The following is a 12970-nucleotide window of genomic DNA, read 5'->3' as shown; positions in this document are numbered from 1 at the left end:
TTTTTAGCGGGACTGCGGCGGACAGATCGGACACCTGACATTTAAAAAAAAATTGGGGAACCAGTGACATTATTACAGTGATCAGTGCTAAAAATATGCACTGACATTGTACTAATGGCACTGGCAGGGAAGGGGTTAGCATCAGGGCCGATCAAGGGGTTAAATGTGTTCCCTCACTGTGTGTTCTAACTGTATAGGGGATGGGCTGCCTGGAACAACACACATAGCAGAAAGACAGGATCTGTGTGTCATCCCCTGTCAGAATGGAGATCTGCCTTGTTTACTATGGCAGATCCCTGTTCTGTCACTGCGGGGAACAATCGCGAGCGACCGGCACACATTGAGTCTGTCGACCATCAAATGCAGCCTCACCAGCGCCCATCAAATGCAGCCTCACCAGGGCCCATCAAATGCAGCCTCACCAGGGCCCATCAATGAATGTTTGCTTGCTTTCATTTATTCGCAAGTCGGAACACAGACACAGTCCTCCGCCGCCGCTGGGCCTCTGACACTATGTGTGAATATAGTGGCGGCTGCCTACTGATTCTGAGACTTAGTTGCTTGCTGCAGAGAGAAGAGAATAGGAACACCAGTGGACAGGCGCCCTAGGCGGCTGCTTAGTTTGCCTAGTGGTAGCACCAGCCCTACCATCTTGGCTCAGGAAAACCGGCTCTACAGCTCTACTAACACCTAAAAAGTTGACACCCCTAAAAACTGACTACATTTGACATGCTTAATTAACATTCATACAAACATAAAGAACTTTAAACTGCCCAGGGGGCAGATTTTTGGTTTTCTATTCATGAGTTTACAATCATGAGTTTACAACCGAAGTCGTCCGGGCTCGGGAAAGCTTGTATCCGCTCGGCCGGGCGGCGCATGCACAGATACGTAATGGCGCCACCCGGCGCCATTTTTGAATAGCCGATTGAGTCAGGAGGACTCAGGAGGGACACTTTGGCAGTGACACTCGCCATAGGCAGAGGCAGAGGACGGAGCCGTGACAGCACAGCGGCCATCATTTTTACTGGCACCCGATGCCCATATCGGCAATTTTTAAGCTGTTTCGGCATGTCGCCAAAACAGCTGTTTTCGGCTGATATGTATCGGCACCGATATATCGGTGCATCCCTAGAAAAAATCAGTTTATTCTGACAGTGGGGAAGTCACCCCACCATCAGAATACAATAGCTCAGCGGGGAGGTCTCCCCCATCCACATTGATCGTGATGGAGCTTTTTTTTTTGTTCCACCTGCTAGTTCAATGGAAAAAAATGGACTTACCGTATTTATCGGCGTATACCGCGCACTTTTTTGCCCTGAGAATCAGGGCAAAATCTCGGGTGCCGATATACGCCGATACCCGCTTTCCCGCGCCGAGTTTGAATACTGCGCCGACATATACCGAGCGCAGTACACTCGTGTATAGTGGGGCAGTCTCGGCTCTTCTCGCACTGACGTCCTGGACGTACAGGACGTCAGCGCAAGATTAGCCGAGCCTGCCCGACCATACATGTGTACTTCGCTCTGTATATGTCGGCGCAGTATTCAAACTCGGCGCGGGAAACGAGCGGGGAGGACGCGAGGACGCCGCAGAAGGAAGCCGGACCCGACGAAGAGGACACCCGAAGCCGCAGACGGACGCCGGACCCGACAAGGCCGCCGATGGACGCCGCGCAAGACACCAAAACTGTAAGAACAAAATATATTTTTTCCACAGGAATTTCGGGCAACTTTAGGGGTGCGCGCTATACGCGGGAGCGCGCTATACCCCAATAAATACGGTATCTATGGTTTAAAAGGTAAAGATTGACATTGTATGCTGATATGAAATCAGATCCAAAGTAACCCAGAAAAGTGGTCCGGCACTTACCCACGGGGCTGTGGTCTCCTCTTTTGGTGTGCGGGCAGCAGCCGCTGTGGCTCCAGTGTCCGCTCTTTCAGCAGCTTCCTCCACCGTGTCTCCTCTTCCGCCAAAGCGCTAGGCATCCAATAGGATCGCCTGATGCACAGACCTGCCTCTTTATTGGCAGAGAGGAACTTTAGTGTGAAAATAGCGAAAATTTATTTGCAACGGTCACACAACTTAGTGGCCTCGGAGCGCAATGCTTTGTGCTCTGAGGCCACCCTTTTTTGAAGCCTATTAGAGCCTCTTGCTTTAACCAGCTGCTTCAAAAAAACACCCCACCCTTGATTTGCAATCCATGGTTCGGCGCCATTGATATGTAGATCAGGGGGCTGGATGCATGAATAGGGGAGGGCTCTATGGACAGGCCGCCACTGACTCCCACATGGGGCTAAAACATGAATGCATCATGTGGATCATCTTGCATATATCAGCATTCACTCATTCATTTTGCAGGTAGTTTGCCCAATCAAACAGTACATCCAGACCATCTTATAAGCCAAACATCTTGTATGGACTTTATTCTACAATATAGTTGGATGTCACGTTACAAACACAAGAATTGTACTTTTAATCAAAAATCTATATAAATTTATAAATAGGTTTAAGGCCCGGTTCACACTAGTGTGATGCCAGACTATTCAAATCACATGTAATGTCTTTGCAATGCGATTTCAGCCATACAAACGGTATGGCTGAAATCGCATCACATTCACACCAAAATGGTGCAGGACCCTTTTCTTTTGGTCTGCCCTTGAATCGGATCGCATAAGTGTTCACACTTCTATGATCCGATTCCCGCACCATTTTACAGCTCGCACTGCGATCTGCTGACCAATCTGGGGGTGTCGTTAACTTTACTTTGACATCCGCAGCAATTAGCAGATCTCATTGTAAACCACGGTGCGATTCAGGTGCGATGCAGGAACCCACACTGGATTTGCAGGGTTCTCGCCTCGCACTAGTGTGAACCAGGCCTAAAAGTAATGGTGCCAACACTGAACCTTGGAGGAACAGCTCTAACAACCTTACACCATCCAGATTATAAATCATTAACCTCTACGCTATGAAGCCAATTTTATAATCATTTACAAAACAAAAGGTTCAAAGGCTATAGGCCTTACAACTTACACATTATCATTCTGTGGGTAACTGTCACAAATGATTTCTTAAAGTCAGAATTCAGCATACTGTATTTAAAGCCATTTCCTTGTCCAAGTATCATTGCCAGATCTTAGACAATTAATGCTATCTCTTTTTAGGTGCGGTTTTTGGCTTCAGACGTTTTTTTCTGAAGGCAGTAAACTCAGTTGACACCTGCTGTAGGGGGGGAAGAAGCGGAAAATATAGGTGGTTGGGCTACGTTTTTACTGCCCATGACCATGCCCCCTCGCCCCCAAGATGCAAGGGAAGCTGTACAGGGGTATATGCATGCGGCAGTTTCGCCCAGAGGCGATTCAGTTCCCATGTGTTGCGCTATATAAGTTTCTCACTCACTCACTCACTCAATGCAGAAAATGATCTCTGTCATGTTCAGCAGGCAGTACCACTCACTGAATACAGCCCATTCCAGTGAGCAGGGCCATGCCACATCTACATACAATGCACATGGTTGTGGCGTGGCGGTGCGGGCATTTAGGGGATAAAAAAATATAAAAAATAAACACCATTTAAGTGCTAAAAAGCGCTTGCAATATAAAAGCAAGTAATACATATAATGAATGCTATCACAAATAGTATAGATTAATATTAATAATATTAAAAGTGCTCAGTTCATAGCAATGTAATATCTGTGTGCAATATTCCACAAATTAAGTAGACAGGCCATAGAAGAGAGAAGATAACACTTGTGTCTTGCCACCAGAAATCACCCCCTGGCATGCTGTATCACCACATGCCCATGTGAATCAGTCCGCACTCACCAGATAGCATTGTACAACAAGAGAAGTCAGCCAAGTTTTGTGGTCACTCAAGGACCAGCTCATGCCACTGAATGGATGCCTGGGGTGGTTATCCTCTTCTTGTTGTCAAACGGTCAGTATTCCATTGACTCAAAAGGCAGGGACCAAACAATTATCCCATAGTATGTAAAACTGTTGATTTATTTGTAAAAAATCAAGCACATACAAAAGTTGATTTAAAAAAAAAAAAAATATGCAAAAGGAACGTTTAACCGATCTGCCTAGTCAAACTGGGAAGCAGCCTAGAAATTTGTGTGAAAAGAGGAGGTACTCACTAACTCATATGAAACCATTGTATTGGCCACATCCCTCAAGCAATGAACAAAAAAGAGTGCAACTCCCCCTAGGTGGGACTTTCAAGGCCAAACAAAGTTTAGAAGTATAAAATTGTTTAATAGAAATAGGTACACATAATGGCACTTGATAATAATAAACGCAGCAAGCACCCAATGTGCATATAAAAAACACAAATATACAGATACAAAACAGTAAAACAGCACATATGCCACAAAAAGTGGCAGATAAACAAACACTCTCCTAGTTGATGATTCATAAATGTCCGACGCGTTTCTGGTAATAGACCTTCATCAGGGTCCACGGGTGAAGAGTAGTACAATCGTGGTTCTTTTTACACAAACCAAGTCATTTCATGGATATTTACACAAACCAAGTCATTTCATGGATATAGACCAGGGATATGCAATTAGCGGACCTCCAGATGTTGCAAAACTACAAATCCCATCATGCCTCTGCCTCTAGGTGTCATGCTCGTGGCTGTCAGAGCCTTGCTATGCCTCATGGGATTTGTAGTTCTGCAACAGCTGGAGGTCCGCTAATTGCATATCCCCGATATAGACCCTTCCTGGCTGCATGAATATATAGAGATAGGGTTACGTCTGAGCGTTCCTCAAGCCCAGGGGGATAGGGAATAAGTGGGCCCAGGAGCTTTCCGGTGTATTAATACCACCAAGTCGCGTCCTGCCCAGATCCAAATCCAAAAAGCCCTGAATCCCTGTTGGAGTCTTAATAGACCCACTGGCTCTCTAGGTCCAAATACAGATGTGCCTGAACAGAGAGCTGTTACTTATTAACAAAGCTGAAGATGTAGAGGAGAGGAGGTTCCTGGTGGTGTTGATATGTTGCTCCTGCATGATCTGAAAGGTAAATGTAAGGGCTGTTTACATTCCTTACAGTCACCTTCACATGACTCTACCTTTCGTCACATTTCCTAGGAACAGGAAGAATGCTGATTTTATTGTTTCCCTAAATATCCAATACACTCATGTGATCTTGGCTGCTCACATGCAGAGAAGTAGGTGTTAATTGATCGTTGTCTTTGTACCACCAAAAGAAAGCACTATTTGTGGGAAAAAGAAGAACATCAATTTTATTCGGGTACAACATCGCACGACTGCGCAATTGTGAGTTAAGGCGATTCAGTGCCGTATCCCGAAAAATGGCCTGGTCATTAAGGGTGTAAAACCTTCCAGGGCTAACGTGTTTAACTGACAATTGCGCGTTTGGACGACACTGTACTCAAATGAGATGTCCTTTTTCCCTACAAATAGAGCTTTCTTTTGATGGTATTTGATCACCTCTGCAGTTTTTATTTTTTGCGCTAGTAAAAAAAAAACATTTTGTTTACTTTCTGCTAGAACACATATCCAATAAAAAAAATGTTAATAATTAACTTTCACTTTAAGCCAATATATATTCTGCTACATTCTTGGTAAAGAAAACTCCCAATAAGCGTATGATGATTAGTTTGTGTAAAAGGTACAGCGTCTACAAACTATTTTTTTACTTATTTTATTTTTATTTTACTAATGAGGCAGCAATCAGTGATTCAAGGCGGGACTGCGATATTGCGGCGAACAAATGGGACACCTAACTGACCTTTTTGACACTTTTGGGGACCAGTGACATGATAGTGGTCAGTGCTAAAAATATACACTGACTGTACTAATGACACTGGCAGGGAAGGGGTTAACATCAGGGGCAATCAATGGGTTAAATGTGTTCCTAGGGAGTGTGGAGAATAGGGCACTCTGAATAACAAGGAGACTTTAAAGCGGAGGGCCACCTAAACAAAAAATATTAAAAGCCAGCAGTTACAAATATTGCAGCTGCTGACTTTTAATAAATGGACACATGTCCAGGGTGCCCGCAATGTCGGCAGTCGAAGACGAGCAGGTTATACTTACCTGCTCTATGCACGCTCTTCTCGGGTGCCTCTTTGCTGCTCCTGGCCCATCCCTCCTATTCAAGTTACCTCAAAGCAAGCAGCTTGCTATGGGGGCACAGAGCTGCTGTTCGGTCCCACCCATCTCTCCCCTGATTGGCTAACTGACTTTGATTGACAGCTGCGGGAACCAATGAGGGATAGTCCCAGATGGCCCAGGATTTGTGGACATTGGTGGACAGAGATGGCGTTCAGGTATTAGGGGGTGCTGGGGAGGCTGCTACGCACAGAAGGCTTTTTATCTTAATGCATAGAATGTATTAACCACTTCAGCCCCGGACCAAAATGCAGCTAAAAGCCCAGGCCAGGTTTTGCGATTCGGCACTGCGTCATTTTAACAGACAATTGCGCAGTCGTGCGACGTGGCTCCCAAACAAAATTGACGTCCTTTTTTTCCCACAAATAGAGCTTTCTTTTGGTGGTATTTGATCACCTTTGCGGTTTTTATTTTTTGCGCTATAAACAAAAATAGAGCAACAATTTTGAAAAAAAATCAATATTTTTTACTTTTTGCTATAATAAATATCCCCCAAAAATATATAAAAAAAAATTTTTTTTCCTTAGTTTAGGCCGATACGTATTCTTCTACATATTTTTGGTAAAAAAATAAATAAAAAAAAGCGTTTATCGGTTGGTTTGCGCAAAATTTATAGGGCCAGATTCAGGAAGCTATTGCGCCCGCGCAACCATAGGTTGCGCGGCGCAATAGCTGTTTTGCTCCCGCGTAGCGAATGCCCCTGATTCAGGAACATCGCTACGCGGACTGCAGCCTAGGATATGACAGACATAAGCCTCCTTATGCCTTCATATCTCAGGCTGCATTCTTGCGTTGGCCGCTAGGGGGCGCGGCCATTGTGATCGGCGTATAGTATGCAAATTGCATACTACCACCGATTCACAAAAGTTGCGCGGGCCCTGCGCACGCAAGGTACGGAGTTTCCGTACGGCGACTTTAGCGCAAGGTTGCTCCTGCTGTAGCAGGGGCAGCCAATGCTAAAGTATAGCCGCCCTTCCCGCTCGTGAAATTTAAATTTCACGTCGTTTACGTAAGTGATTCGTGAATGGCGCTGGACGCCATTCACGTTCACTTAGAAGCAAATGACGTCCTTGCGACGTCATTTGCCGCAATGCACGTCGGGAAAGTTTCCCGACGGAGCATGCGCTGTTCGCTCGGCGCGGGAGCGCGCCTAATTTAAATGATTCCCGCCCCCGGCGGGATCATTTACATTAGGCAGCCTTACGCCCGGCTATTTAGCATATCGCCCGCGCAATTTACGGAGCTACTGCTCCGTGAATCGCGGGCATATCAAAATATTTGCGTGGGCGCAGAGCAAAAATCGTTGCCCTTTGCCCACGCAAATATTGCGCGGATCTAGCTGAATCTGGCCCATAGTGTTTACAAAATAGGGGATAGTTTTATTGCATTTTTATTAATTATTTATTTTTTACTACTAATGGTGGCGATCAGCAATTTTTTTCGTGACTGCGACATTATGGCGGACACTTCGCACAATTTTGACACATTTTTGTGACCATTGTCATTTTCACAGCAAAAAATGCATTTAAAATGCATTCTTTATTGTGGAAATGACAGTTGCAGTTTGGGAGTTAACCCCTTCAGCGCCCCCTGTGGTTATGTTTCACCTAGTGTGTGTTTACAACTGTAGGGGGGTGTGGCTGTAGGTCTGATGTCATCGATTGTGTCTCCCTATAAAAAGGGATGACACGATCGATGCAGCCGCCACAGTGAAGGACAGGGAAGCCGTGTTTACATACGGCTCTCCACGTCCTTCAGCTCCGGGGAGCGATCGCGGGGGGGGGGGGGGGGGTTGGCTAGAAACGAATAGCCGCCCCCTCATCCCGGATCGCTCCCAAAGCTACCGACCGCCGCATGTAACGGGGGGGGGGGGTCCCGATCGGCTACGTCATTGGATTTGATTGACAGCTAGGGGTGCAACGGATCAAAAAACTCACGGTTCGGATCATTCCTCGGATCAGGAGTCACGGATCGGATCATTTTTCGGATCGGCAACAAAAAAAAATCTCCCCCACTGTAATATCCACATGTCCCCCCCCCCCCCACCAACTATAGTACCCCCTCAGTGCAGACACCCCCCCTCCTCTCAGTACAGTGACCCCCTCCTCAGTACAGTGACCCCCCCTCCTCACAGTGATCCCCCCCTCCTCACAGTGATCCCCCCCTCAGTACAGTGACCCCCCTCCTCAGTACAGTGACCCCCCCTCCTCAGCAGTGACCCCCCCTCAGTACAGTGACCCCCCCTCAGTACAGTGACCCCCCCTCAGTACCGTGACCCCCCCTAAGTACCGTGACCCCCCCTCAGTACCGTGACCCCCTCCTCAGTACAGTGACCCCCCTCAGTACAGTGACCCCCCTCAGTACAGTGACCCCTCCTCAGTACAGTGACCCCCCCTCCTCAGTACAGTGACCCCCCTTTCTCAGTACAGTGACCCCCCCTCCTCAGTACAGTGACCCCCCCTCCTAAGTACAGTGACCCCCCCTCCTCAGTACAGTGACCCCTCCTCAGTACAGTGACCCCCCTCAGTACAGTGACCCCTCAGTACAGTGACCCCTCCTCAGTCCTCAGTACAGTGACCCCCCCTCAGCTAGTACCGACAGGCACTCCCCGAGCGGTGTGTCCGAGTGCGGGCTCCTCCTCTGTGGGTGTAAACAGAGGAGGGCCGCCGCCGGGTGTACCAAGATGGCCGCGGCTCCGGAGCTAGGCCGAAGCCGCGGCCTTTCCTAATGTTACGGCGGCGGCTCCGGAGCTAGGCCGAAGCCGCGGCCTTTCCTAGCGTTATGGTCGCGGCTCCGGAGGTAGGCCGAAGCCGCGGCCATAACATTAGGAAAGGCTGCGGCTTCGGCCTAGCTCCGGAGCCGCCGCCGTAACATTAGGAAAGGCCGCGGCTTCGGCCTAGCTCCGGAGCCGTGGCAATCCGCGGATCACAGTGTGATCCGATCCGATGGGGGTGACCCGTTCGGATCACGGATCAACTGTGATCCGTTGCACCCCTATTGACAGCAGTGGTAGCCAATGGCCGCGCTGCTGTCGATCTATCCAATCAACGCCGAGAAGCAGTGGAGAAGAGGACGCAATAATAAAAACACTTGGCAAGTTTTTTGAAGTTGTAATTTTGTGTCACAATTTTTTGAAAAATAAAGAAATTTTAATAATTTTTAATTTTTTTACATAGTGTCATCACTCATCAGTACAGTACAGTGTCATCATATTATTGGTGTGGTGGTGATCAGGGATACTGACTGGTGACAGTATATAAAAATCTAAAAAATAATAATAATATTTTTTTTTACATACTCTTATCAGAGTAGTTCAGTGTCACCATAGTGACACTATACTACTCTGGGGGGTCATCAGAATTTTTCTTTTTTTTATTATTACATTGTGATTGCTTGTTACAGTCATGATCACTGCAACAGCAATCATTTGAATTGTAAATCTTTTTTATACATGACTCATTGTTTACTATTGTGATGCTGTGATTAGCTCACAGCTATCCATGGTTCAGGGTGCTGTGATTGGCCCGGGTACAATGTGATGTCTGGTGACCAACCGCAGAGATCACACACAGTAGTAAACAATGATGTCATGAATGCATTCTATTTATGATTATTGTTTACTATGTCATGTGATTGCACAGCAATCAAGTGTTATCTGGGCAGCTCACAGCGACCCAAAACCAAGCACCGCAATCTGGTGTGTCTGGTACGCAGAAACGCTCAAAAGCAATATGCATAGATGTGAATCAAGCCTTACACGGGTGTATGCATAGGTATGCCTAAAGGAATGAGCCCTAAGACCCCTTTCACACTGAGCTGTGTTAGTGCTAAAGCGCTGCTTGTTTTAGCGGCGCTTTTCAGCCACTAGCGGGGTGCTTTTGATCCCCCGCTAGCGGCCGAAGAAGGGGCTAAACACCCCCCTGTTGCAGCGCTTCCGAATCGTTTTTCAGGCTGATTCGGGGTACTTTGTCGCAGTAAGTGGGCTTAGCACTATATGACCATATAGTGTGACCAAACCCCCGAATTTTGGAATATGTTCAGGTGTTTTTAACTAGCCTTGCAGGATAAATGTCATTTTTGCATGTGTGCGCTATAATCTGTTTTGTACTGTCTTTGGTCTTATAGCAGCACCATCTTAGATGTATAGCATTTTTTGGGTGTGTGCCCCCCGAGTATGTCTTTGTATTTTGTATAGACCCCGACCAGGTCTCTTGGGCTGGAGCACCCCTCCCCCTCTTCATTACCTCACATTAGTGGCCACCAGTGTATAGGAGGGATCACTTCAGTTTTCCCATAGAGGAGTTTATCTCCCAAGGTTGAGACCCAGGTTCTTTCATTCTATTAACAGGTTAGGACCCACTAATTTGGGGTACTTTGTCGCAGTAAGTGGGCATAGCACTATTCAGTGTTCCCCAACCCCCGGTCCGCGGCCCACTAGCGGGCCGCAGCCCTTCTGCAGCCGGGCCGCGAGTGCGAGCAGGCGGCATGAGACTTTTCTTCCTCCTGCCATCGCTCTGTAATCCTCACAGAGCCGACAGCGGGAGGCGGAACAATTCTGGGTGGAGGGCGGAGCTGCCCAAGGTTATCAAACAGGCGATTGGCTGCTAGGACTGTCCTTCATCCTAGCAGCCAATCACCTGTTTGTTACCTCGGCCCTCCATCCAGAACTGTCCCGCCTCCCTCCCTGCAACGCCCACCCTCAGTCTCCTGTCCCTATCCAGACATGCTGTGCACAGTCCTCTCCACTGCCCACATCGGCACCGCCTCCTTCGGCACAAGCAGGGACTAGTGTGACTGTGATCTCTCGGCGGCATGGAGAGGGTGTGACAGCAGCAGGGACATGGTCGTCTGGTGTCTGTTCTGTGTACCTGCTGGATCGGATCAACGGCTGCCGACCGAGTGCCCGACTCCTCCCACCCATGGCCCGACTCACTGAGAGACCATACACCAGAGGGTGTGAAAGGTAAAGAAATAAGTCACACAGATGGACACTGATGAAGGTGACAAGTGAAGTTACTGAGGGGAAGGTTATACAGGGGAACGTGGGTGGCAAGTGACATGGCTGCAGGTGGCAGGCTGTGGGTGACAGGCTGTGTGGCAAGTGACATGGTGGCAGGTGACATGGCGGCAGGTGGCAAGTGACATGGCTGCAGGTGGCAGGCTGTGGGTGACAGGCTGTGATGGCAAGTGACATGGTGGCAAGTGACATGGCTGCAGGTGGCAAGTGACATGGCTGCAGGTGGCAAGTGACATGGTGGCAGGGGCAGGCTGTGGGTGGCAAGTGACATGGCTGCAGGTGACAGGCTGTAGGTGGCAAGTGACATGGCTGTGGTGGCAGGCTGTAGGTGGCAAGTGACATGGCTGCAGGTGACAGGCTGTAGGTGGCAAGTGACAGGCTGTGGTGGCAGGCTGTAGGTGGCAAGTGATATGGCTGCAGGTGGCAAGTGACATGGTGGCAGGCTGCAGGTGACAAGTGACATGGCTGTAGGTGGCAGGCCTGGAGTGTGGGGGGGGGTGAGGACTGTAATGTGGGGGGGGCCTGAAGAAGTTAAATTGGGGTGACCAAGAACTGTCATGTGAGGGGAGCTGAGGATATTAAAGTGGAGGTTGGGAATGTAATGTGGGGGGTAGGCTGCTACTGATTCTGCATTATGGTGGGTTTAACTATTTAATTCATTACTGCAATGTAATAGAAATAATGCGCTGACAAATTGCCCGCGAAAAATCGCTTACCCCCCGCATGCCATCCCCAACCGGGCCTTGGCAAAATTTCTTCCATGCAGCCGGTCCCCGGTGCCAAAAAGGTTGGGGACCACTGCACTATATGACCATATAGTGTGACCAAACCCCCGTATTTTTTAATATGTTCAGGTGTTTTTAACTAGCCTTGCAGGATAAATGTAATTTTTGCATGTTTGCGCTATAATCGTTTTTTTTCCGAATCGCTTTTTAGACGCTTCTCGTTCCTTGCAATGGGCAAGGGCGTTTTGGGAGCCCAAACTGCCCCAAAGATGCTGCTTGCAGGACGTTTCCTAATGTCCCGCAAGCATGTGTGAAAAGTCACACTGAAATGAATGGGGAGGCGATTTTCAGGCGTTATTTAGAGGCTATTTCTAGCGCTAAAAACACATAAAAAAACACCTCAGTGTGGAAGAGGTCTTATAGTGATTCTATTACATATGAAACTAGATTACATTGCAAAACCGTACAAACGATTTCCTGTTCTATACACACGGTCAGCACTTTGTAGTATGTGAGCAGACAGCAGAGATCTGCCTGGGGTGTCAATCATCCAGTACTGACACCTTCTTGTACATAGAGGGTAATTATTCATAATCCTACATCTTTAGGTATTATTGGTACTGCAGGAGGAGATTGTAAAGACATGCACTCACATTTCCTTTTCTCATTACAAACTACTGATCTGGTCATTATTTGAGTTTACAAACAGACAAAAGTTGTACTAAAAACCAGTAAAAACACTAAGTAATGTAATAAAATCAGCTACTTACTGGATTGTAAATTGGTGCATAGCCTGCCATCTGGTCTGTGTGCTGTTACACGTTCAATGACTGGGAGTGAGAAGTGAAGCTAGTTTCGTTTTCCTGTGAAGGAAGTAAGGATCTAGAAAACAACATGGGTGGGAGTGTCTGACCTCATCCATACATATTGTATAGGGGCTGTCTGAGGGAACCATCTGCAAGCAGAAAAATCTGCATTACCAGTCAGTATTTTTACACACACACACATAAAATAAAGCTAGAATTTGTATGCATGTGTACACAGACGCACGTATATGTTCAAATATAATAAATAGAATAAAAA

General features: G+C 47.5%; 1 protein-coding gene across 6 annotated transcripts in view; it reads right to left on the bottom strand.

The window, feature by feature from the left end:
* The window catches only part of LOC120913565 (galectin-9-like), a 55143-nt gene extending 42379 nt beyond the window's left edge, over window positions 1-12764 (bottom strand). For all 6 annotated transcript variants that reach the window (XR_005743541.1, XM_040323582.1, XM_040323584.1 and 3 more), the window contains exon 1: window positions 12658-12764. Coding sequence is in view for 5 of the 6 variants with exons in the window: in XM_040323582.1 (XP_040179516.1) it covers window positions 12658-12687 (30 nt within the window). In the remaining variant the exon portion in view is untranslated. The remainder of the gene's footprint in view (window positions 1-12657) is intronic.
* Between the last annotated feature and the right edge of the window lie 206 nt (window positions 12765-12970).

The sequence above is a fragment of the Rana temporaria genome, chromosome 9, assembly GCF_905171775.1.
Source record: "Rana temporaria chromosome 9, aRanTem1.1, whole genome shotgun sequence".
In the NCBI taxonomy this organism is placed as follows: domain Eukaryota; kingdom Metazoa; phylum Chordata; class Amphibia; order Anura; family Ranidae; genus Rana; species Rana temporaria.
The sequence above is the reverse complement of the archived record's forward strand: the minus strand, read 5'-3'. Positions and strand labels throughout refer to the sequence as shown.